The 27,549-nt window shown below is 35.6% G+C and overlaps 1 protein-coding gene across 2 annotated transcripts in view; it reads left to right on the top strand.

Annotated features, from left to right (window-relative positions):
- SPTLC1 (serine palmitoyltransferase long chain base subunit 1) overlaps nt 1–27,549 on the top strand; it is a 101,761-nt gene that overhangs the window by 33,475 nt on the left and 40,737 nt on the right. For both annotated transcript variants that reach the window (XM_043975923.1, XM_043975924.1), the window contains 4 exons: nt 5,205–5,337; nt 18,924–19,053; nt 21,182–21,271; nt 21,882–21,989. In XM_043975923.1, the coding sequence (XP_043831858.1) occupies nt 5,205–5,337; nt 18,924–19,053; nt 21,182–21,271; nt 21,882–21,989 (461 nt within the window). The remainder of the gene's footprint in view (nt 1–5,204; nt 5,338–18,923; nt 19,054–21,181; nt 21,272–21,881; nt 21,990–27,549) is intronic.

A 27,549-nucleotide genomic window follows, 5' to 3' on the forward strand; every position in this document is an offset into this window, starting at 1 on the left:
GCATTCTAGTGTTTGATAAACCCAAAGATCCAGGCTTTTATGACAAGAACTCACTATCTGACAGAAACTTCTGTGAAAACGGCATGGCAGTTGGTCAGAAACTAGGGGTAGGCTAACACCTCATATTGTAAACCAAGATAAGGTCAAAATGTGTACATGATTTAAACATAAATGGTAATACCATAAGCACATTAGGGGAGTATGCAATAGTTTGCCTGTAACATCTATGGATGAGAAAGAATATATGACCAAACAAGAGAGAGGGGGCATTATGGGATATAAAGTTAATAATTTTGATTACATTACATTAAATTAAAAAGGTTTTACCAAACAAAACCAATTCAGCCAAGATTAGAAGGAAAGCAGAAAACAGGGAAATTTTTACAGCAAATTTTTTTGATAAAGGCCTCATTTCTCAAATATAGATATTTTCTTTTTTTTGTTTAAATGTTTATTTATTTTGCAGGGCAGTGAGGGTTAAGTGACTTGCCCAGGGTCACACAGCTAGTAAGTGTCAAGTGTCTGAGGTCACATTTGAACTCAGGTCCTCCTGAATCCAGGGCCAGTGGTTTTATCCACTGCGCCACCTAGCTGCCCCTGATATATTCCTAAATATAAAAAATTGTATCAATTTTATGAAGATACAAGTCATGGGGGAAGCTAGGTGGCACAGTGGATAAAACCACCAGCCCTGGATTCAGGAGGACTGTTAAGGGCTAAAATTCTAGCTAGTCTGTCTAAAATATCTAATGAGTGGTCACCAATAAATTATAAGCTTTAGCAAGAGTTAGACTTTTAAGCATTTATTAAGGAGAATAAGAATTTGGTAAAGAGAGAGAAAGGCCTACATTCCTCTCTATTAAAGGGAGAGCACATTTCTAGCTCCGCTCTCCACCAGAGTCCCAAGGAAAGAGCGTGAGACTGAGCGCCAATCTCTTCCTTCCTCCTCCCACTAGCCCGCGTCACTTCCTGACGCCAAAGAAAAGACTCCTGGTCTTGCCCTCAAAGACCTTCGCTTCATGGGCGGAACTCTTCTACACTAAGTCTCCAGCAGGTGGCGTCATTCCAATCGTTACAGGACCTGAGTTCAAATGTGACCTCAGACACTTGACACTTACTAGCTGTGTGACCCTGGGCAAGTCACTTAACCCTCACTGCCCTGCAAAAAAAAGAAAGAAAGAAAGAAAGAAAATACAAGTCATTACCCAGTTGATAAATGGTCAAAGGACATGAACAGGTTGTTTTCAGATTAAATCAAAGTCATCTACAATTATACGAAAAAATGTTGTAAATCACTATTGATGAGACAAATTCAAATTAAAACAACTCTAAATTATCACCACACACCTATCAGATTAGCTAATATGATTGAAAAGGAAAATGAAAAATGTTGGAGGGGATATGGAAAAATTGGAACATTAATGTATTGTTGCATCTGCAGCAGTTTTGGAGGGCAATTTGGAACTATGCCCCAAAGCCTATAAAACTGCCCGTACTTTTGACCCAGGAATAACCACTACTAGCTCATTATCCCAGAAAGATTCAAAAGGGGAGGGGAGGGAAGACCTATGATTACAAAAATGTTTATAGCCCCTCTTTTTGTGGTGGCAAAGAATTTGAAATTGAGAGGATGCCCATTAATTGGGGAATGACTGAACAAGTTGTGCTATATAATTGTTATGGAATACTATTTTGCTATGAGAAATGACAAGAAAGATGCTTTCAGAAAAGTCTGGAAATATTTACATGAATTGATGCAAAATAAAGTGAGCAGAATGAGAACCTTGTACACAGTAGGAACAAATATTGTAGTGATCAGTTCTGAATAACTTAGTTATTCTCAGCAATACAGTCTAAGTTCCAAAGAAACTCACGATGAAAAATGCTATCCACCTCCAGAGAAATAAAAGAATGGAGTCTGAGTACAGATTGAAGCATACTTTTTTTTACTCTTATACTTCTTGGTGTTTTTTTTTTCGGGGGAGGGAGGAGGGGAATTCATGTTTTCTTTCACAAAATGATTAACAGGGAGATATGTTTTGCATTTTTGCACATATATAACCTATATCAAATTGCTCTCTTCAGTGAGGTAGGAGGGAAAAGGGGGTGGTAAAGGACTCAGAACTCACAATTTTAAGAAAACTGATATTAAAATTTGTTTTTATATATACTTTCAAAAAATGATTTAAAAATAGAGATTCCAATATGTTTTGGATTTCCCCTTTAGATTATGAGGAAACAAATGGTCAGTAGCTTCCTCCAGACCAAGTCTGTAACCTCTGCATTTTCCCCACCTATTGCTATACTCAAAACTTGACTGAGTAGGCTGGATCTTTGATTTTCTTAAGGCTGATTTCCCATCCATTATCTTTCAGATGGGCCACTATTTGGCCACTCTGCTACTATGGCCTCATGTTACCTCCTTAACATTATGCCATTAAAATAGTAGTGTACACCTGTGCCCGCAGGAAGGGAGTTGAAGTAGCCCTGCCGGAGAGATGATGAAAGTGTAGTGAATTCTTTTCTAAATGAAACCAAACTTATGAATAGTCTTAGCCACAGGCAAGGTTGATGGCCCTATACCACTTATATGGGGCCTTAGATACCTCATCTACACCATTTGTTGAAGTCAGGAACCTCTGTAGAGATAAGCATCTCAGCTTTGTTTAGCTCCTTGTCATCCACTATAAATTGCCAGATTCCATCTACCTTCTTCATGGGTTGTTGTAAGGAGAGCTGGTATAACAAAATAGGCTACTATATCTCAGAGTATATGGACAAGTATAAGTTGTAAGAAGATTGGAAAGGTGGCCATGGTATTGAAAGGTTTCAAATGACAAACAGGATTTTATATTTGATCTGAGCTAATAAGGAGGTATTGGAGTTTATTGAGTAGGATTTGATTGTCACTTTCACAGCTGGAGGCACAGAAACCAACCAGCAGACTATTGCAATAGTCCAGGCTTGAGGAAATGTGAGCTTACACCAGGATTGTGATAGTGTCAGGGGAGAGAAATGATGTAAGAGATGTTACAAAGGTAAAGTTGAAAGGTTTTGGCAACAGCTTACATATGAAACATTGAGGATAACACCTAGGATCCAATCCTGTGTAACTGAGAGGATAATGGAAGCTTTGACACCAATGTTTTTTTTTAAAGTTCAGTTTTGTTTATATTTTATTCAAGATGTCTACAGAATATCTAGTTCAAAGTATCTGAGAAAGGTTTGGAGATGCGAGATTAGAGGTCAGCAGAGAGGTTAGAGCAAGATAGGTAGATTTGAGAATCATAATGAATCTAGTAAAGGAGATTGAGGAGTGGTCACACAGATAAAAGAATGTTGTTTGTCCTTCATTCTCAAAGAGTACCATGACATGAGAGCGATGTCATGACTTGCTCTGGATTGGATTGAAGTAAGGGAGGGCTGTGCTACCAACCTCACTCTCTCCTCCAGAGCCTAACTTCTTTTTTTTTGGCCAGGGGGAAGGGGGGGAATGGTGGGGGTGGTTGTGGGGCAATGGGGGTTAAGTGACTTGCCCAGGGTCACACAGCTAGTAAGTGTCAAGTGTCTGAGGCCGAATTTGAACTCAGGTTCTCCTGAATCCAGGGCCGGTGCTTTATCTACTGTGCCACCTAGCTGCCCCTAGAGCCTAACTTCTTAAACTGTGGGTTGCAGCCGCACATGGGGTCACATAACTGAATATGAAGGTCTTGATAAATTTGGCAACAGTAAAATGTTATATATGACTTTATACTTGGGGGTCATATAAAAATTTCTCAAGTTAAAAGGGGTTGTGAGTGGAAAAAAGCTTAAGAAGCCCTGATATAGAAGACAGACTAGGGAAGAAAGCAGTCTTATGTGCTCGTTATATAAGTCTCCAGATGTGTGACTCTGAGCAAGTCACATAATCCCAATTACTTTAAAAACATCTGGGGGCAGCTAGATGGCGCAGTGGATAGAGCATCGGCCCTGGATTCAGAAGTACCTGAGTTCAAATCCGGCCTCAGACACTTAACACTTACTAGCTGTATAACCCTGGGGAAGTCGCTTAACCCCAATTGCTTCACTACAAAAACAAACAAAAAAACCCAAAAACACATCTGGGGTGTAACGATTGGAATGTCCATTGTTTCTCTGGACTTGAAGGCAGTCCATGAGCAGAACATGGTGAGGTCAGAGTTCAGAGAGCACACCCCCTGAAGACCCGGATCTCAGGTAGGTGTGGTTTCAATCAAGTCAGCTTCAAGTGAGTCAATAAGCAAAGTCAATCCAATCAATCTTAAATATAATTCCCTCAAGGTGTGTGTGTGGGGTCCTCAGGGCATTCCAAAACCCATTATTTTCTCACAATATATATGACCTTTTTTTTTTTTTTTTTAAGCCAGAAAGAGGTACCTTTGGTTTAAATTTTAGCTACTTTGGTAAATCTATTTCCCTAAGACCTAACCCATCTTCCAACAGGGAATTCTGAAAATGGATTTTAGACTAGAGCAGGGTTTCTTAAAGTTTTTTTACTTGTGACCCCTTTTCACCTGAGAAATTTTTATGTGACCCCAGATATGTAGGTATATAAAATAGGTATACATAACCTTGCCAAATTTTTCACTCAACCCCATATGTGGTTGCGAGCCACAGTTTAAGAAGTTTTGGGTTAAGAAGTTTTCAATTTTATTAAAAAGGAGGTTTTAAAATATGCTTCTGCCATGTACCTATGGTTATGTTAATATTTATATGTGGTATAAAATCTGTATAGTTCTTGGCATGTCTTGTTCTCTTCTATTATTCTAATTATATCACTGAAGAAGTAGAAGAAATTAGTACTATTGAAAAAACCTTTCTTAGCATTTTAGGCACAAGTTTGCCGCAGACCATTTTATGAATTAAATTATATTTTTAGGAGAGATTGTGTGTGACTCTTTGATGTCTTCTTATTCTTTTTTTTTTAGATAACCATTTTTATTTAAAGTTTTGTTTTATTTGTTTGTTTTGTTTTGTGAGGCAGTTGGGGTTAAGTGACTTGCCCAGGGTCATACAGTTAGTAAGTGTAAAGTGTCTGAGGCCGGATTTGAACTCAGGTCCTTCTGAATCCAGGACCAGTGCTGTATCCACTGCCCCCATTCTTTTTAATAACAATATTTGAGTAGTAATTTTATGAAGGAAAACATTTTAACCGTTTATATTTTTTTGTCTGTGTTTGAAAATAGATGTTCATTTGGAACTGGAAGAACGTCTAGCAAAGTTTATGAAGACTGAGGAAGCTATTATTTACTCCTATGGATTTGCTACAATTGCCAGTGCTATTCCAGCTTATTCAAAAAGGGGGGATATTATATTTGTGTAAGTAATCTTCATCCGATATTTAGAGCAAAATTTTCTTCTTAAAAAATTGATTTTCTTGGAGTTCTATTATAAAACAACTTTTTTTTAGGATACAGATGGTTTCTTCATTTAAAAACAAAATTTTTTACTCCAAGTGTCATTTAAAAAAAAAGATTTGGAAGTAGTACATTAGCAATGCGTTTACAAAGGAATGTTCAGTTTTCTTCTATCATCTTCATTTTCTGATATCAGGATTTCGTACATATAGATATATAGATGTACATATATAGAGAGAGATATCTTGATAACACTTCTTTAAATTTGATTCACATGCTAAATGTCAAATAGGATTTAAACCTTTAATTTATCATTTTAAGTTTTTACTGTAATTCTCATGTTTCATATACAAGTAAAATTAGAGATATGCTTAAACTTTTTTTAAAAATTTATTTTTTCCATTACATGTAAAGATAGTTCTCAACTTTTGTTTATACAAGCTTTCCAATTTCAGATTTTTCTCCCTCCCTCCCCTCCCTCCCCCATCCCCTAGACAGCAGATAATCTGATATAGGTGTTTTTATATATATATATGTTTATATATATATATATACACACACACACACACACACACACACACATAATAACATTAATCCTATTTCTGCATTAGTCATGTTATAAGAGAAAAATCAGAGCAATGATGAAAAACCTCAAAATAGAAAAAAACAACAGCACCAAAAACAAAAGAAATAGTATGGTTCATTCAGCATCTACACTCCACAGTTCTTTTTTTTTTTTTTCTTGGATTTGGAGATCCTCTTCTATCATGAATTCCTTGGAACTCTTCTGTACCATTGCATTGGTGAGAAGAATATAGTCCATCACAGTAGATCAACACTCAATGTTGATGATACTGTGTACAATGTTCTTCTGGTTCTGCTCATCTCACTCATCATCAGCTCACACAAGACCCTCCAGGTTTCTCTGAACTCCTCCTGCTCATTGTTTCTTATAGCACAAAAGTATTCCATTGTATTCATATACCACAACTTGTCCAGCCTTTCCCCAATTGATGGGCATCCCCTCAACTTCCAATTCCTTGCCACCACATAAAGAGCAGCTATAAATATTTTTGTACATGTGGGTCCCTCTCCTCTTTCCATGATTTCTTTGGGAAAAAAACCCAAAAGTGGTATTGCTGGGTCAAAGGGTATGGACAGCTTTATCGCCTTTTGGGCATAATTCCAAGTTGCTCTCCAGAATGGTTGGATCATAAACTTGTTTATTACAAAACTTTGAAAAGGCAATTTAGGGTATAATTTATGGGAATCTTGAACAAGGAAAAGATCATAATATGTTAAAATACACCTTGGGAGTAATATTTTATTATGCAAAAATTAAAAACTGGGTATATTTTTTTTCAGAATTGTTAAATAATAACTACAGCAGGGGGCAGCTAGGTGGTGCAGTAGATAAAGCACCAGCCCTGGATTCAGGAGGACCTGAGTTCAAATCCAGCCTCGGACACTTGACATTAGCTGTGTGACCCTGGGCAAGTCACTTAACCCTTATTACCCTGCAAAAAAAACAAACAAAAAAAATAATAACTACAGCAGTTCTTTAATTAACAGACCTAGCAAACAAAAGAGAAGTCAAGATGCTGGTTTGTCACAAGATTCATTATTTACTAGTCTATAGAACATTTTTCTTTCTTTTTTTAGGGGGTGAGGGGGGGTTGGGCAGGGCAATGAGAGTTAAGTGACTTGCCCAGGGTCACACAGCTAGTTAAGTGGCAAGTGTCTGAAGCCGGATTTGAACTCAGGTACTCCTGAATCCAGGGCCGGTGCTTTATCCACTATACCACCTAGTTGCCCCTACAGAACACTTTTCTAAGTGTGTTAAATGAAGTTGAATATTATCTCTGAACTTTTATACAACAGGTTTTTTTTGTTTTTCTTCATTCAGATAGGGAAGTAAAAATGGTAATCTGGAATGAAAGGATAAAGACTTTTAAAGTCCCTCTAGAATTGACACCAGTATCCTAAATCACAACATCTTTGTCAACAAGCATGAAGTAACTACTGTGTGCTAAATATACAAAGAAAGGCAAAAGACAGTTCCTGCTCTCAAGGGTCAGTACTTGGAGCAGAGGAGGAAGAGTGTTCCAGGTGTGGAAGACAGCCACAGAAAATGTCCAGAGCTGAGAGACGGAGTGTTTTGTTTGTGGAACAGCCAGGAGGCCAGTGTCACTAGATAGAGTACATATCAAGGAGTAAAGTTTGAGAATAAAATAACAATAATAATAATAATAATTATGATAGCATTTATTTTGTGCCTAGTGTGTGCCAAGAACTGCTAAGTGCTTTACAAATATCTTATTTGATCCTCTCAACAACCCTCTGAGGTAGATACTACTAATCTCCCTGTTTTATAAACTGAGGAAACTGAGACAAACAGAGGTTAAGTGGTTTGCCCAGGGTCACACAGATAAGGAGTCTAAGTCTAGATTTGAACTCATGACTTCCTAATTCCAGGAGCAGTACTCTGTAGAGGGATAGGTCATAAAGAGCTTTAAATGCCAAACAGAAGATTTTGTATTTGATCTTGAAGCCAACAGGAAACCACTGGAATTTATTCAGTAGGGGTCTGACTTGATTGGATCTATGCATGAGGTAAAGAGAGAAGGGAGAATATTTGAGAGAAGTTGCAAAGGTGAAATCAATAGCCCTTGGCTACAAAATGGATTTGGGGGAAGAGGGAGTGGGAGAGATAGTAAAGAATCCAGGATAACCCCTAGGTTGTGGGCCTGAGGGACTGAAAGGATCCTGTTATCTTCTGCATAATGGGGAAGGTAGGAAGGGGGAAAGGGTTTCAGGGGAAAGAGAATTTATTCTCTTTTGTAAGTAATGAATTTAAGATGTCTACAGACATCCATTTAGAGATGTCTGATAGGCAGTTGGAGATGGAAGATTAGAGGTCAACAGAAAGATTAGGGCAGGATAGGTAAATCTGAGCATTATCAGCATAGAAATGGTAATTAAACCTGTAGGAGCTAATTACATCTTTATTTTTGGTTTTGCTATTGAAAAAGGTTTAAAATATATAAAAACATAATTATTGTCATGGGTTACCTCAATGGATTCCACTAGGAACCCTCTAACCCCAAGGATTTATAAGAAATAGAAATTAATTAAATATATATTTTAATACTTCATATTTGCTTTTAAGAACTGTATATTTATGCTACTTTTGAAGGCAGTTTTGCATTATTGCTGCCGTGAAGGTAATTTTTTTTAATTCTTTCTTATTCATTTCCTAAGAAACCCACATTTTCCCTTTTATAGAACTGCTAAAAGACTCTAGAAATCTTTGCCAGGCAATGGAAGACACTACCATTGCAACAATACTCTTAGACATAAGGGAATGAAGCTGAGGCCTGAGAATTTACTTTAATAGAATGGGGTCAGAGGTTTCTTGGAGACTTGGACTGGGGAAATGAGACAATGAGGGAACGAATGAATAAAAATCTAAGTTCCCAGTATTTGTAAAGGACAGTAATAAGCCCTAGGAGTACAAATACAAATACAAAAATGAGACAGTCCCAACCTTCCAGGAGCTTACATTCTAATAGGAGTAGGCAATACATATTGGAGGGCAATAGCCAAGGAAGGGTGTTTTGGTTGCAAAGTCATGGGAATAGTGAGTGGAACAACAGGGCAGAAGACTGATACTCCTTCTCCAGAGTCACTGGTAGTATTGATTACAGACAGGAATGAGAGACACTCAGGGAAGATTTAAAAATGCCCAAGTATCTTGTCCCAGAGACTTCAGAACTCATTGGCCTAACTTCTCTCATACATAATCCTTAGAGGTCCCATTTAGAGAGTGCAGTAGTCTTAACTAGGATAGAAAATGGTCAGGTTGAAGAAGCATGATCCCAGATTATTTAGAATTGAGTGGTTTAGCTTTTTAGAGACCATAGTTTCTAGATGTCTAGTTGAGAGAGAGGAGGTGGATCGGCATTAGTGTCAGGAAGGAAAATGATCCAAGTAAAGAAATGGTCCCAGGGAAACCTAAAGCAGAGAATTTGAGTACTCTAATCTCAATGAGGCTTCTAGAAAAGAACAAATCCCATTGACAGTCACATAATATCATATAGACATATGGGTATGTATGTATTTATATATGTATGCATGATGTGTCTATAGAGAAAACATTTTGGGAACTTTTAAGTGCTATATAAATTTTAGCAGGTGTGGTGGCTATCATTATTATGATAATAATAGATCAGCAGGAGAAATTGCTATGCCACTGTCTCTTCTAGACCACTGTTCTGTCATAACCTCTCTACTCCTGAAGGAGTGTTCCTAAATCCTCTTCTCACTATAGTCTCACTCGTGAGCCATTTCCATAAATGGCTTGAGTTATCTCTTCAATGAAAATAACTTGTGGACAGGAGAACAAATAGCCTGCAATGTTGAGAATGGTAAGGGCTGTCATGTCTTCAGGCGTAAACCAGGTTTTAGTTAGTTACTAGGCAGTAAAAAGGAGTATAAGAGAGAGACTGAGGAAGAACGATAGTTTTGCAACAAATCAAGGACCATATCATTTGAGTATTTTCTCAGGTCCCTCTTAACTCTTCAAAAACTCACTAAAGAAGGAATTAATTGTGTGCCTGACATAGAACAGTTATAACTATCTATGAAGGCCGTCAGGATATAAAGATGCCTAACAAAAAACAGAGTATGCTAATCCCATCTCCATTGATCAGTATCCCTATTCCCCTCTCCTCTACTAGCCCCCATACTCTGGTGTAATAGACAGTGGAATCCATAGGCTAGTGCTCTGACACCCATTCAGCAATCTTCCTATTGCTACTTCATTTTCTGACAGCATGCTTTACTCCTACCCTCATCCCACCATTTTGTAACAACAAGGAACATGTCTCAACTGCTCATCCACTTGCTGAAGAAGCAGAGGCAAAGGAAAGCAAGAATCATGCTTTGCCTGATATGATGAACTGAAGAACAGTGGGAACTAGAGCAAGAAGCTAGTGCATTTATAAGACTGTACCAGGTTTGAAGGAAAAGAGGCTAGTGTTCATCTAGGAATCCTGTTCCCCAAAAAAGTCAATGGGCACAGGGACTAACACTGGTGAAAAGTTAATTCTGCATTATGTGAGGAGGCGAGAAAACTTTGAGGTCCAGGATACAGGGGTAAACTAATCACGAAAGGAGAAAAAATTAAAAAGTGAGTGACTAGAGAACTTAAGGAAACAAAACTAAACACCAGCAAAAGTTGCAGGAAGAAACAAACTCAGTTAAAAATTTTGAGCACTCGCAGATAAATGAATATGGAAGATATTAAACTAGACAACTGCAAAACAAAGCAAATTGAACCAATACTTGATGAAACAGAAAACTTTGTGGATTCCCAAGAAAGCATGGAACTCTAACATGACTTCTCTTAATAGTTCAAAAGAACAATCTGAATCTTGAAGTTAAAAGGGAACAAATGACTGGATTTATGGTCTGCACAGGAAAGAAAAGAAATAGCGGGATAGAAAAACTTGAATCTATGGTGATCTCTCCAAAGAAGTAAAAACTTAGGAGATACTTCCTATATGCAAGATGTATGCTTCTTGGATGTAGAGAGATCATGTGTTCATTTACTGCCAGATTGTCCTTCACTTTGGTATATTTATACTCCTAAATTTTTTCTTACACACACACACACACACACACACACACACACAGAGGTGAACTTGTGTGTGTGTGTGTCTGCATGTTTGTGTGTGTAATTAAACTGCATAATAAGGATATGCATAAAAGGCTTGGGGGGGGGGAGTAGGAAATAGAAGGGAATGTGATATACCCTAACCAAGTTGAAGGTAAACAATGAAGGGACAATCATTCTTATAGTCAGTCTCTCAGTAAGAAGAGGGGCCACAGGAGAATGGGTGAGATGTTAAAGAGAGGGATTGAAATGGGACTAGAAAAAAGCTCAACTCAGTAGTGAAAGGGTAGTCCCACTGAAGAACATTCCCATGGGGTGGGTATTACTTTAGGATATTTGGTATACAGGGGAACCATTTGCTCAGGGAGAACATTGTGTTCCTAGAGGTAGTATCCAGAAAAGTAGGAGTTATATACAAGGACTCAGAAAAGAGGTACTATGGCAAATGGGAAAGAGAACGATCATGGTAAAGGCATGGGTAGGATAAGACTATGTAATCAGTTACAGGGTAGTTTCTAATAAGGATCAATATTTCTGTCCTTCCTTCCTCAGGAGTTGATCCTTCTAAGAGCAAGGCACAACCATTAAGAGGGGAAAGGGCAAGATCTACAATGTAATGACAAAAATTATTTAGAAGAGGGGTCTCAAATTTATTACTTTAGAAGCTTTAATTTTTTTTTTGGGTGGGGCAATGAGGGTTAAGTGACTTGCCCATGGTCACACAGGTAGTAAGTGTCAAGTGTCTGAGGCCGGATTTGAACTCAGGTCTTCCTGAATCCAGGGCCGTTGCTTTATCCACTGCGCCACCTAGCTGCCTCCTAGAAGCTTTAATTTCAAGAGGAAGATAGATGACATAAAGAGAAGGAATAAAGTACATAAATCAAAGAATAAAAGTTTAGAATAGAAAGGAAAGAGAATTAATGAGTACTAGGTTAAGAAATCCTTTTAAGAAAAGAGCACAGAAAATGGCGGAAAAACCAAGAAGGAGGAGTTTTCATTAAATACTTAACTGAGAGAAAAAATAAGCTAGAGAAAAAGGGAAGAAGTACTTAGGTAAAAGGAAGCCAAAATAGAGAAAGTAGTGACAAATGGAAAGGGGGACTTGAGGGAAAGGGAAGAAACGGGCATTTATTAAGCACCCCCTATGTTCTAGATACTGTGCTAAGTGCTTTACAAATATTTCATTTGATTCTCACAGCAGCGTGTAATGTAAGTGGTATTATTTCCATTATACAGTTGAAGAAATTGAAGCTGAGAGGTTAAGTGACTCACATAGGCTCACACATCTAGTAAGTATCTGAACCTGGATTTGAAATCATTTCTTTCTAACTCCAGGTCCAACACTCTATCTCTTGCACCACTTCATTGCTAATTCAGAAGGAAAAAAGTAATAATCACTTCATAAACCGATAAACCTTTAGCCTATCTGATTAAAAAGAAGAGTGCATCAAATCAAATCAAATAAAAAATGAATTAAAGGAAATAACAAAACCAGAAAAATTAAAAAGAATTATGAGAAGTTCTTGTGCACAGTTATGTGCTAATAAAGCTGATAATATAATAGAAATAGAGGATGTCATTAAAAAATCTGAAATACCCAAACTAGCAGATAAGCAAATAAAGATCTTAAACAATCCAGCCTCCCAAAAGGAACTAGAACTAGCTGTATAAGAACTATCAAAGTGGGGTCAGGCAAGAGGTGAAAATTCTTGGTCTTAAAAGATTCACAGGGGGCAGCTAGATGGCCCAGTGGTTAAAGCACTGGCCCTGGATTCAGGAGTACCTGAGTTCAAATCCAGCCTCAGACACTTGACACTTACTAGCTGTGTGACCCTGGGCAAGTCACTTCACCCCCATTTCCCTGCCAAAAAAAAAAAAAAGATTCACAGAAAAAGGATATTAAGCTTTTAAAAAACAAAACCAATACTATAAAAATTATTCTCAAAAACAGGGAAAGAAAGAATTCTACCAATCTCCATTTGGGGGACAAATAGAGTTCTAATACTTAGGTGAATAGAGAGCACTGGACCTGGAGTCTGGAAGGTCTGAGTTCAAATCCAGCCTCAGACACTTACTATCTGTCTAATCCTCCAAATGTCTTCAAATAATGCCATAAGACAATTCCTAGAGCAGCAGAACCCACAAAAGGAACAAGCCTCTCCTTAAATCGTACCACCTTGGACCCCCTGAAGCTTGGGACAGTGCGTCCTGGAAGCAGTGCCCCACTTTAAGGAGTTAAAAGAAGCAAAATACTTTTGAGGAGGGATAGGGTGAAAGAAGATAGAAAATAGAGTAAATATCAAGGGGAGGGAATAGGATGGAGGGAAATACAGTTAGCAATAGTAACTGAAAAAAGTTTGAAGCAGAGATTAGGATGGAATGCTATTATGCTTTAAGAAATGAAGAGCAGGGGGCAGCTAGGTGGCGCAGTGGATAAAGCACTGGCCCTGGATTCAGGAGGACCTGAGTTCAAATCTGGCCTCAGACCCTTGACACTTACTAGTTGTGTGACCCTGGGCAAATCACTTAAACCCAATTGCCTCACTTAAAAAAAAAAAAGAAATGAAGAGCACGATGCTATAAGTAGGACTTATGAAAAATGCATTCCATCTACAGAGAAAGAACTGAAAGTATCTGAATACATATATATATATATATATATATATATATATATATATATATATATATATACACAGAAGTATAATTTTTGTTAGTTTCTCTTTCTAAAGTTTTTTTGTTATGCTTTGCATGACTGTACATGTATAACTTATATTGAAATGTTTGAGTTCTTAAGGGGAGTGGGGAGGGAGGAAGAGAATTTGGAACACAAAATTTTTAAAAATCGATGTGAAAATTTGTTTTTACATGTAACGTGAGGCAAATTATAAATACATAAACAGAATATTATATTCCAATCCCTCTGATCCTTTAATGTAAAAGATACTAAATCCTTTGTTATCTTGACTCTGGCTCCGTGATATTTAATTTTTTCCTCCTGTCTGCTTACAATACTTTCTTCTGGACTTAGGAGTTCTGGAATTTGGCTATAAATTCCTGGGAAATTTCATTTTTGTATCTCTTTCAGTATGTGATTGGTAGATTCTTTCCATTTCTATTTTTCCCTCTGCTTCTAGAATATCAGAGATGTTTTCCTAATAATTTCTTAAAATCTGATGTTTAGGCTCTTTTTTTGATCATGGCTTTTGGGTAGATCAATAATTCTTAAATTATCTTTCCTGGGGGCAGCTAAGTGGTGTAGTGAATAAAGCACTGGCCCTGGATTCAGGAGGACCCCAGTTCAAATTTGGCCTCATACACTTGACATTTACTAGCTGTATGACCCTGGGAAAGTCACTTAACCCTCATTGCCCTGCAGAAAGAAAAATAAATGATCTCTCCTGGATGTTTTCCCTGGTCAGTTGTTTTTCCAATGAGATGTTTCACATTTTCTCTTAATATTCTATTTTTTAAAATTTTCTTTGATTGATGTCTCATAAAGTCATTAGCTTCCACTTTCCCAGAATATTTTATTATTTTCCAGTTACATGTAGAGATAGAAATTTTCAACATTTGTTTTTATAAGATTTCTAGTTTCAAATTTTCTCACTCCCTTATTTCCCTCCTCCCTCCCCAAGATATAAAGCAATCTGATATAGGTTATATATCACAATTAATTGCAATAAATACAATCACATTCAATTAAATACAAATTCAATTAAACACAAATTAAATACAATCACATTAAACATTTCTACATTAGTTATGTTATAAAAGAAGAATAAGAACAAAAAGAAAAAACCTCAAAAAACAAAAATAGAAACAGTATGGTTCAATCTGCATCTAGATTCCACATTCTTTTTTCTGGTTGAGGCATTATTTCATTTTCCATCATGAGTCCTTTGGAATTATCTTGGACCATAGTATTGCTGAGAAGAGTTAAAGTATAGCTGATCATCAAACAATGGTTCTGCTCATTTCACTCAACTTCAATTCATGTAAGTCTTTCCCAGTTTTTCTGAAATCTGCCTGCTTATCATTTCTTACAGCACAATTATATTCCATTACATTTATATACCACAACTTGTTTAGCCATTCTCCAGTTGATGGGCACCCCCTCAATTTCCAATGCTTTGCCACCACAAACAGAGCAGCTATAAATAATTGTGTACATGTGAGTCCATTTCCCTTTTTTATGATCCCTTTGGGATATAGACCTAATTAATAGTGATATTTCTGGCTTTACAGCCCTTTGGACATCGTTCCAAATTGCTCTCCAGAATGGTTGGATCAGTTCACAACTCCATGAATGTTCCAATTTTTCTATAGCTTCAACATTTATTATTTTCTTTTTTTATCATATTAGCCAATCTGATAAGTGTGAAGTGTTACCTCAGAGTTGTTTTAATATGCATTTCTCTAATCAATAGTTATTTAGAGCATTTTTTCATATGGCAATAGGTAGCTTTGATTTCTTCATCTGAAAACAGCCTATTCATGTCCTTTGACCATTTCTCAATTGCCGAATGACTTTATTATAAATTTGATTTAGTTCCCTATATATTTTAGAAATGAGGCCTTTATCAGGAACACTGTAAAAATTGTTTCCCAGCTTTCTGCTTCCATTCTGATTTTGGCTGCATTGCTTCAGTTTGTACAAAAATTTTTTAATGTAATCAAAATCATCTATTTTGCATTTCATAATATTATCTAACTCATGTTTCATCACAACTTCTTCTCCTCTCCATAGATCTGAGAGGTAAGCTATTCCTTCCTCTCCTAATTTACCTATGGTATCACCCTTTATGTCTAAAACATGTACCCATTTTGACCTTATATTAGTATGAGGTGTAAGATGTTGATCTACACCTAGTTTCTGCCATACAATCTTCCAGTTTTCCTAGCAGTTTTTGTCTCATAGTGAGTTTTTTTCCCGGAAAATGGAGTCTGGGTTTATCTGGGTTATAGTCATTTACTGCTGTGTTTCCTGTGCCTAACCTATTCCATTGATCCTCTACTCTATTTCTTAGCCAGTACCAAATAGTTTTAATGACTGATACTTTATAGTATAGCTTCAGCTTTGGTACAGCTAGCCCACCTTCCTGTGCATTTTTTTTTTCATTATTTCCCTTGATATTCTTGACCTTTTGTTCTTCCAGATGACTTTGTTAGAATTTTTTCTAACTCTAAAAATAATTTTTGGGTAGTCTGATTGGTATGGCACTGAATAAGGAAATTAATTTAGGCAGAATTGTCATTTATATTATATTCACTTGGCTTATCCGTGAGCAATCGATATTTTTCCAATTATTTAGATCTGATTTTATTTGTGCGAGAAGTGTTTTGTAATTGTGTTCATAGAGTTCCTGGGTTTGTCTTGGCAGGTAGAATCTCAAATATTTTATCTTGTCTACAGTCACTTTATTTTTTTTTTCTTTTAGTGAGGCAATTGGGGTTAAGTGACTTGCCCAGGGTCACACAGCTAGTTAAGTGTTAAGTGTCTGAGGCCGGATTTGAACTCAGGTACTCCTGATTCCAGGGCCGGTGCTCTATCCACTGCGCCATCTAGCTGCCCCTACAGTCACTTTAAATGGAATTTCTCTTTCTATCTCTTGTTGCTGAACTTTGTTGGTCATGTATAAAAATGCTGATGATTTATGTGGATTTATTTTATATCCTGCAACTTTGCTAAAGTTGTTAGTTTTTTCAGGTAGTTTTATAGTTGATTCGCTAGGATTCTCTAAGTATACCATCATATCATCTGCAAGGAGTGGTAGTTTTGTTTCTTCCTTGCCTCTTCTAATTCCTTTAATTCTCTTTTCTTATTGCTAAAGCTAATGTTTCTAGTACAATTATTAAATAATAGGGGTGATAATGGACATCACTGTTTCACCTCTGATCCTATTGGGAATGCCTCTAACTTTTCCCCCTTACATATGTTTGCTGATGGTTTTGGGTAGATACTGCTTATTATTTTAAGGAATGCTCCACCTACTCCCATGCTCTCTAGTGTTTCTAATAGAAATGAGTACTGTATTTGGTCAATAGCTTTTTCTGCATCTATTGAGATAATCATATGATTTTGGTTAGTTTTGTTATCGATGTGGTCAATTATGTTGATAGTTTTCCTAATATTGAACCAGTCCTGCATTTCAGGTATAAATCCCACTTGGTCATAATGTATTAGATTTTTGCATCGATATTTATTAGGGTAATTGGTTTATAATTTTCTTTCTCTATTTTGGCTCTGTCTGGTTGAGGTATCAACACCATATTTGTGTCATAAAAAGAATTTGGTAGAACTCCTTCATTTATTTTTCTAAATAATTTATACAGTATTGGAATTAATTGTTCTTTAAATGTTTGGTAGAATTCACTTGTAAACCCATCTGGCCCTGGAAATTTTTTTTTAGGGAGTTCATTGATGGCTTGTTCAATTTCTTTTTCTAAAATGGATTTATTTAAGGATTTTATTTCCTCTTCAGTTAATCTGGGCAATTTGTGTTTTTGTAAATATTCATCCATTTCATTTAGATTGTCAAATTTATTGTCATACAGTTGGGGAAAAAGCTCCTAATCATTGCTTTAATTTCTACTTCATTGGTGGTGAATTGACCCCTTTCAAATAAAAGTAAAAAATGAAAGAAAAAGTGAAAAAAAGCATTCTTCAGTCTGAATTTAATCAGTATCAGTTCTTTCTTTGGATGTGGATAGTATGCTTCATCATTAGTCCTTTGGGATTGTCTTGGATCATTGTATTGCTGAGAATAGTTGTCATTCACAGTTCTTCATTGAACAGTATGCTGTCACTGTATACAACATTCTCCTTGTTCTGCTAACTTCACTATACATGAATACATATAGGTCCAGGACTTTATGAAATCATCATCCTTTGACATTTCTTACAGCACAATCATATTCCATTACAATCATAGCATATTCACATTCTATATAAGGTTGCTGAAGCTGATATACTAGGTTCTCTGATTTTTCATACAGATGAGGCTGTACTCTGAGCATAGATAAAATGTGCAGATAACCACCTCTTCATGTTAATTTGGTGATTGGCAGCAGTAACTAATCAGTGGATCCTTTGGATAATTTTTATCATGCCTTCCCAAGAAACTAAGATGTATTTGTCATTCTAGGTAATTTTTCCTTCTTAATGCATGCTAGGAGGCAGTGTTTTAGAACAAGTTGCTTGTCTAGTTGCTCAGCCACATTTTATCAATGAAAGTCTAAGCATCAGTGTTTGAAATTTCTGCTTCCTATACTTTAGTGGTAATTTACTTGGCTTGTTAGTGAAAGCTTTATTTCTTAAAATTCAAAACCATAAATGTTTACAAACTTAACTATCAAACTGTGTATCTGCCAAATTGTATACTTTGGCTATTTAAAAACTATTTGTGCTTCTTCAATTTTTATGTATACCAAAAATGTGTCCAAATTACAAATCTTTCATAAATGTAAACTAAGAATTTTTCATCTTTTGATTTTTGAAGAATATCTTTACTGTGGTAGAGTATTATTTTCCTTGATGGGTTATTTATTCTTTCTGGGTATCTCATTTCCATCTTTGGTCTTCATTATAGCTTTTTTATGAATTACTTAAAATTTTATCTTAGTTGCATAGATCAAATATTGTTTTCACATGAGAAAAAAGTCATATGAAAAGGTTTATATTTGGTTTGTTTGGAACCAGAGGAATGAATATAGAGGACATCCCAAAAGTCTTAGTGTAGTTTTAAACTTTAACATTTAATTTGTTAGTTATATAAGTCGACTACAGTGACTTTGCATATTTTTTTAAAATCTAACTCATTTTAATTTTCTGAGAACCAGACAATCTAAAGGATGGTCTCTATTATTCTTAGAGATAGAGCTGCCTGCTTTGCGATTCAGAAGGGATTACAAGCATCTCGTAGTGACATTAAATTATTTGAGCATAATGACATGGCTGACCTGGAGTGCCTACTAAAAGAACAAGAGATTGAAGACCAAAAGGTATGATTCTTTTGAAGAAAATATTTTTTGTCACTTTCTAAGAAGCAAAAGTATTTGTTGGATGGCAACCTGTCAAGAAAATTTGGTCTTTTTCTTCACTTATATATTGGCAACAATTTTCACTTAATACACCTCCTTAAATATTGACATTGGCTAACTAGTTTAATTTCTAAATGCCATTTTGCTATTATAATTACATCAGAAATTTATTGGAGAGGTAATTCAGAAAAATTTTATATTTAAAAATAATTTTAAATGAAACAGGCCAAAGGAAAGCTAGCATGTTGGTCTCCTTTTTCTTTTTTGTGCACTAGGAAAATAGTGTATTAGACTCTGTTTTTACAAAAACTGTAGTTTGGTATAGAAAAGTGCATTATAAATATCGGATTTTGAAAAAGGTGTTCATAGGCTTGACATTCTTATATATTTTTTTTAATTGAGAAAAACCCCCAGCATTACTAATAAACATCCATGACTTTTACTTTCAAAGGTCCCTTCTGTCTCTAGTCCCTGGAGCCTCCAATCCACCTCAATTAGAGGTCCATGGAAACTCTTTAAGATGGGTTTATTAGGCTTTTATGGACTGACTTGTGTACCTGACTATTTTGTAAACATTTTGGAGTGAGAAAATGCCAATCAAGCACCACATAACTTGGATATAAAAAAGTTCATGTATTAAATTGGAGACTACCATATATGTTGAATAAAAATGAGAACCCGTCAATTTTCATCTATTTTTCACCTTGAATATTTATAGTACTCATTTTAGAAGGTACACCTCTCTACTTGTTCTTTGTTGTAAATTAAAGGTATTAATTTAAATTAGTGCCCTAAGAAGCTTAGACATCCATCCGAGTTTTGACTGATTGAAATGCATGGCAACTGTATATGTCCACATTAGAGAGGATAAAACATACTGATTAAAAAAAAAATTGTTCCTTAATTTTTAGCTTTCTCATTTTGATATGTACTGCTAATGATATTATGCCTAGTTTTGCTACATATTTTGCATTTTAAAAAATTATTATTTTTATTAAATTTTAATTCTGAATTATAAGTAAAAGCTACATTACTTTTGGAGGAGAAAATATTTTTTAGCTTCATCTACCTTTGAAAGTAGATTAAAGTTTATCCAGGTTTTAAACCTACTTTGGACTAACTGTATTTTCTATTGAAACATTAGTTCTCAAAGGTTGTTTTTTTGGTGGTGGTTTTTTGTTTTTTGTTTTTCTTATAATTTCCTCCCATCTCCTAGGGGCAGCTAGGTTACTCAATGCTTAGAACACTGGGCCTGGGATCAGGAAGACCCAAATTGTGTGGCCCTGGGCAAATCACTTAACATATTTAATCTCTTTTTTTTTTCCCCTTGAGGGGGGTCCAGGGTCACACAGCTAGTAAACATTTAAGTGTCTGAAGGCCAGATTTGTACTCATGTGCTCACGAATCCAGGGCTGGTGCTTTATGCACTGCACCACCTAGCTACCCCCTGTTTGCTATTTCTCACTCTACTACAGCTGACTGTATGAAGCTCTGGATCTTCTCTCTATACCCTACCTAAATATCCATTGTGGCAGGTCCTATTTTATATTGTCAAGAAATTTTAAGGAAGATAGATTAGGCTTATCTGGCTGATTCATAAGGTATTTCTACTTAGTTTTTTCTTTGAAAAACAGAGACCTATAGGTATGGTGGTTTGGTTTTTTGTTTCTTTTTTGCCAGGGTGTTAATACTTCCATAATGTTAAACTTTAATAGGGATTGCTTAGCTGAATTTATAACCTGTAGATATGTTTGTTAAGAAACATTATTCTTTTTTTTTTAATATAAATTTATTTTATTTTTTTTCCGTTTTATTTTTTGTGGGGCAATGAGGGTTAAGTGACTTGCCCAAGGTCACACAGCTAGTAAACGTCAAGTGTCTGAGACTGGATTTGAACTCAGGTCTTCCTGAATCCAGGACCAGTGCTTTATCCACTGTTCCACCTAGCTGCCCCCAAGAAACATTATTCTAAGACAGAGGATTACAGATTCCTCTTTGACCTTGAAATTTTTAAATACTAGGAGTACTTAGCAGTTTTTTACCCCTTTTATTTGATGTTTAAATAACTAACTTGTTTTGTTTTTTGAAGAATCCTCGCAAGGCACGTGTAACTCGAAGGTTTATTGTAGTAGAAGGATTGTATATGAATACTGGATCTATTTGTCCACTTCCAGAATTGGTAAGCAGATCCATTTTTTTGTTTGTTATACCATGTAGACTATTAGTTTATGTTGTACATTCTTAGCTTAGAACTATTTGTAACACATGAATTTCACATTCCCCAAAATTATGTATATCAATGCATATCTTATAAACATATTGTTATTTTCCTAGCTGTGTGGATAAAAATTAAATGTGAGCAAGAGTTTCTAAGGATTAAGAAGCTTAACTCTAAACAAATGAAAAGCAGTTAACCTGCAGTTAAAGGAATCTTCTATAACTATTGATTACTGGTTGATTCTATGCATATCTTTACCTGACATAATGATAGCGATCTTGAAATAAATATGTATTATTTATGTAGTAATAGGTATCATGTTATTCAGGTAGAAATCATTCACACTAATGCAATCTAATTGGATTATTTCCCCATATTTTTGTGTTAAACAAATTGATTTGTGATGTTTTTAAAACTCACCAAAAAGGGCAAATGTTAGAGTTTATAGCACTTTTATAGTATCTAAAATAATATTTTTCTTTTAAGTCAGTACCCTTACTTTTCAAAGTGTTTTAGATATATTCCTAAAAACAAAGTAATTTTACCTTGTTATTCATTCACACCATTTTAGGTCAAGTTAAAATATAAGTACAAAGCAAGAATTTTCTTGGAGGAAAGCCTTTCATTTGGAGTTCTAGGAGAACATGGGCGAGGAGTCACTGAACATTTTGGGATAAATGTAAGTTATAAGTTGGGGTATAAAATTTCTTTTTTATATGGAGACATTTATTCCACTTGAGTAACCTTTAAGAGGTTTTAAAAAGTGCAGAGCTTTGTTCATTGTGGTATTGCTATAAAACAAATAGTTATTATGACCTTTTAGCCATCAATTTCTGCATTACTTTTTCAATACAGAGTTTGAACACAACATTTAAATGTCTAATCTCAGCAGCAGAATAAGTTGTGATTTGTGCTTTCTTAACCCCATTTCATACATGAGGAAACTGAGGCTAAAAAGTGACCTTCCCAAAGTAAATAAATAATACACCTTGCAATTATATAGCACAGTTTTGCAAAATGTTTTGCATACTTACCTCATTAGATAGAGTAATCCTATGAAAGGAACTATTTATTATGTCCATTTTACAAATGAGGAAACTGAGACCGATAGAAGTTAAGTAACTCACCCAGTTTCACTCAACTAGTAAATGTCTGAGTAAGATGAAAACTTAGGTCTTCTTGACCTTCATTAATATAAATATAAATAAATAAATAAATAAATAAAAATATATATATATATATATAGAGAGAGAGAGAGAGAGAGAGAGATACATAGGTATATCTATATATAACATATATACATATATGTATATATGTGATCTATCTGTCTATATATGTATATAATATATATGCAATATCTAATAATCTAAGAACAGATATTTGGCTTTTGGTTTTTTATGATGAAAATGGAAGAATTCTCTTCCATGCTAGTAGAAGCTGATAGAAACAGATTTGATTTGTACAGCCCCAGCCCTCAGATTGCATGTATGCTAAGGCTTAACTGAACTGGAAACAGGACATTGTCTCTTTCCCTAGTTGCTTTTCAGCACAGTTAGTTAAGTTTCCTAGATACCTGCCCCTCATTCTTTATTAGGCATTTTAAAGGACAGCCTGATTTTAGCTGTTTAAGACTACCCTCACTGCTTTCTCTCATCAGTGACTGGACAGTTTTCTATTAGTGCCATGTCAGCTCTCTGTCTAAAAACTCTAAAATTTGAGTGGATTGGGGCCTAGGATTGGCATCCTCATCCACTTTTGAAACTGGGAACAGGAGGGGCTGCCAACCTATTTTTTTTTTTTTCTCCATGGACATCTAGTCTCCTCCTCTGGCTTCCATCCTTTCTTGTGTAGCACTGTCACTTTTCAAGAATAGCTCCATACCCTTTTTGCAGCTAATAAATTAATTGTATTCCAATATTATGTCATTGCTTCTTTTTGTGATTTGGTAGCAAACAGTACATTTTAGAAATCTGTGTCTTGGTGTAGTGGAAAGTACATTGGATCTGGAATTAGAGGACCCATGTTGGAATCTTGACTCTGTACTTACTCTCATTGTGACCTTAGGCCCAGGGTTCAGTTTCCTCATCTATAAAATAAAGTGTTGGACTAGATGGCCTTTATAAACCCCTTTGACTCTTTCCATCTATAAGTCTTTGAGCTTTCTGAACTAAATAGGCTTTTTGTAAGCAGCACGCCTTTATTTTCTACTTATTGATATGGTCTGTTACTCTTAATTTGGAGTTCAGTGTATTTATATTTAGTGCTATATTTGTTAGGTTTGTCTTTTCTTCACTCATACTTTCAGAAGAGAGTAGATTCTTATTTATTAATTCTAATTTATTAGAATTATTGTGTCTTATTATTCATTTTGAGTTACTTTAACTTGGAATTGCCAAGGGGCAGCTAGGTGGTGCAGTGGATAGAGCACTGGCCCTGGATTCAAGAGGACCTAAATTCAAATCTGGCCTCAGACACTTGACACTAGCTGTGTGACCCTGGGCAAGTCACTTAACCCGCCCATAGCCCCACCAAAAAAACCAAAACAAAACAAAAAAAACTTGGAATTGCCCTTTTTAAAATATAGGATCTTTACCCAGTCCCTTTCTCTTTCCTCCTTGTGCACCCCTACACCCAACTATTTTTTCAGAAGTATCTTACATTATTCTTAGGGTTACCATTTTATTAGCCACTAGTTTTTCTGAATTAAATTATTAATCCTTTTGTGTGGAGGACATTTTTATTGTTTGAAGTCATGCTTTACATGGATCCCTCAGTGCATTTTTCAAAGTCTGATTCTTGAATATCTCTTATCTTCTGTTTTCTTAATCTTTATGGCTAGCAAATTCTGAGGTCTCAATCCATCCTTCTTAATTTTTAAAATATTTCTTCTACTTTCTACATTCTTTCATTCTTTTTGAAAACTGCTATGATCCTAAGTATTGTTCCTTTATAAATTATTCCTGCTTTTCTTTTGGCAGCTCATCATAGTTTTTCCTTGTTTATTGTTCAATTTTAATTGAACTGTGATGTTAAGTGGTATTTTAAATCTTGTTCCCCACCCCTACAGTAGGTATCCTATGGATTCTTTCTATTTCTGTTTTGTTGATTGTTTTCACTTTTGAGCAAATTTATTTAGTGATTTCCTAAACTAAAAGGTCCTAATTTTATTTTTCAAAATTATGTAGGATGTCATTAATCTTGAAACTGTTGCATTGTGAGGTAGGTTTAATATTTGAGTGTTTTTACCAAGACTTTGGATGAGTCATAGACATTATTTTATTTTATTTTGGGGGGGGGTGAGGCAATTGGGGTTGAGTGACTTGCCCAGAGTCACACAGCTAGTAAGTGTTGTGTCTGAGGCCAAATTTGAATTCAGGTACTCCTGAATCCAGGGCCAGTGCTTTATCCACTGCGCCATCTAGCTGCCCCCGAGTCATAGACATTATTGAGCCCCTATTTCCAGCTACTCTGCAGTTCTTTGTAAAGGTTCATTACCATTTTGGTAAGTTTGCTGTAGCTTGCTTCTGTTGATTTTTATGAGGTTTTCAAGCATATTCTTTGTACTGATCATTTTCTTCTTTATTTCCATATTTGTTTTAATTCCTAATTATCACTTGATTTTCTAGTGTGATTTTTAAAAAAATCTTTCATATCTTCATTTTGCCCTTTAGTTTTTAAATTTGTCTTATAATAGCCAAGTATTGTTTATTTTTTTAATGTTTTATTGATTTGTGGATATAGCTCAGAATATCTTGAATGACAGTAGCAGAAGTGAACAGAACAGAAAAGATGTCTGGCATGTTCAGTATGAGTGGTGGATGCAGAATGTAATCCTGATCACTGATTCTTGGTCAACTTTTTTTTTCTTAAAGAAAAAACCCAACAAACAAAAACAGAGTTTCACAGTTTTGCAGTACAAGCTTGTGATTTATGCTTACTGTGAGTGAAATCAGAATTGTTTTTAAAAATTTCAGTTCAGTATTTTTGAAGACAGAAAAATATTCATCTAGGATGTGATAGGCAAACTGAGTAAAGACTATAGCTATTAAATAATTTCAGCCTTTCTCAAGGTAGTTATGTTGTAGGAATGTACTTAAGCAGTAAGCATATTGTAAAACAAACAGGAGTTGTGTCTATGATTCAAAAGTGAAACATTTGGCATGTTCTAGTTTGTTTCATTTACCATCTTATAAGGCACATATGTTTAAGCTTTTTTTTTTTTAAGTTAATGGAGACATTTTTGAAACTCAATACGGATACTTTAGGATTTGGTCTTGGTGTTTGTATTAAATTCTGAGACCTTAATTTAAATCTTTCATTATATTGTGATTTCCTTTATATTGTGCTAAGTGAAATGTGTTAAATAAATCTTCCTTTCAAAAACTAGGGCTAGGGGGTAGAGAGAATATCTTGAATTTTTTTTCCCCCCAAGCTTTGGTCCTACAACCAATTCAGATGCTCTCTAGTATTTTAAAAATAGTACTTTGTTAATAGAAAAAAAAATGTGTGTGAGTTCTTTACAGTTCTTAATATTGGTCTTTCCATTTGTTGTTTTGTGGTAGGGTACATAAAGAACCTGGCTACCTTCTGTCTAAATACCAGCTCACACCAAAAAATAGGGGCTGGAACAAGCACCACCCCCTTTGTTAAACATTTGTAGACTACAGGAAAACCCCTATGCCATTGAGGTCCAAGTGGATTCAAGTGGGAGAGGGGTGGAGTCTTATTTCCAATTTACAAATAAAAACAAAAATACTACCAACCAAGATCACACTCTTCAGTGGTTGAAATGTCAGAATTGTCAGCAAAGGAGGCAAGTAAAACATCTCTTAAGTGCCCCTGCATCATACTTAAGTCAAATCAACAAACTTTTATTAAGGCTTGCTATGTATCAGGTTCTAAGGGCAGTAGATACAGAGAAAGAAAAAACAGTCCCTGCCCTCCAGTTTGCATTCTTATTGGGAAGACAGCATAAAAAACTGTGTTCATGTTACATATAATTTTATATTGTGTTATATCTCATATTTCATAGACAGGGTGAATTGGATCTGATTTCAGAGAGAAGCCACTAGAATTAAGGAGGACTGGAAAAGACTTAATTTAGAAAGTTGGATTTTAGGTGAGACCTGAAGGATGTCTGAGAATTTTTTCTTTTAATCACACTAGAAAATTAAGTGATAATTAGAAGACATTAAAACAAAGAAGAAAACCTCATAAAATCAACAGAAGCAAAGCAATAGCAGACTTACCAAAATAGAAATGAAATTGCACAAAGAATTTCAGAGCAGCTGGAAATAGGGGTTCAACAAAATCTATGAGTCATGCAAACTATTAGAATATAGGGAGAGAAACTGGAATTGAATGAATGGAGGGGCAATATGGTCAGATTTGCATTTTAAGAATATTGCTTTGATAGCTGAGTGGAGAATGAATTGAGAAAAGACATGAGGCAAGGAGAGCAACCAGCAGATTATTACAGTATTCTAGGCTGTGAAGTGATAAGGGCCTGCACCAGGGTGGTAGCAGTACTTTCTTAATGTGGCTAGAAGGGACAATGTCTAACACTTAAAGCAGAAGTCTTGCAATCACCTTTGAAATATGAGAATAAAATCATTATAGCTGAAAAATGGTGAATAACTATAGTAATTACTAAAGGATTACATGATATTCACTAAGGCTACAGAAGCAAAGTCATTTTTATTAAGAACCCTAGAGATAATGTCAATAAATGCACCCTCCTTAACATAATAGAAACATTTATAATGCAGAAATATTAGAGGCCTTTCCACTAAGATCAGGGTAAAGCAAGGATACTCATCTCCATTAATGTTTACCATAGTGCTATTTGGATTGGTTAAAAAGAAAAAAAAGTTGCTTATTGGGACAGGTTAGGTATCCAACATAGTCACTCAGGAGTCAGTAAACATTTATTAATCCCCTTCTATGTGTCAGACACTGAATGCTGGGGATACAAATAGGAAAAAGAAAAGTAGACCTTATCCTCAAGGATGATATAATTTAGTGGGGGAAACAATACAACAAGAACCTGAAGAGGGAGGAGGAGGGAAGGAATGTACCTAGTTGGGGTAGGTGGAGCTGCAGAAGGCAGGTTGGACGGGGTATGATGGAAAAGTCCAGAGGAGTGTAACCTGGTGGAAAATTAAAAGATGAATGGTCTGGGTACCCTCCTTTAGTAGCGGTTCTAGGAGAAACTTTCAACTTTCCATTCAGAAAGGCCT

The sequence above is a fragment of the Dromiciops gliroides genome, chromosome 1 (assembly GCF_019393635.1).
Source record: "Dromiciops gliroides isolate mDroGli1 chromosome 1, mDroGli1.pri, whole genome shotgun sequence".
In the NCBI taxonomy this organism is placed as follows: Eukaryota; Metazoa; Chordata; class Mammalia; order Microbiotheria; family Microbiotheriidae; genus Dromiciops; species Dromiciops gliroides.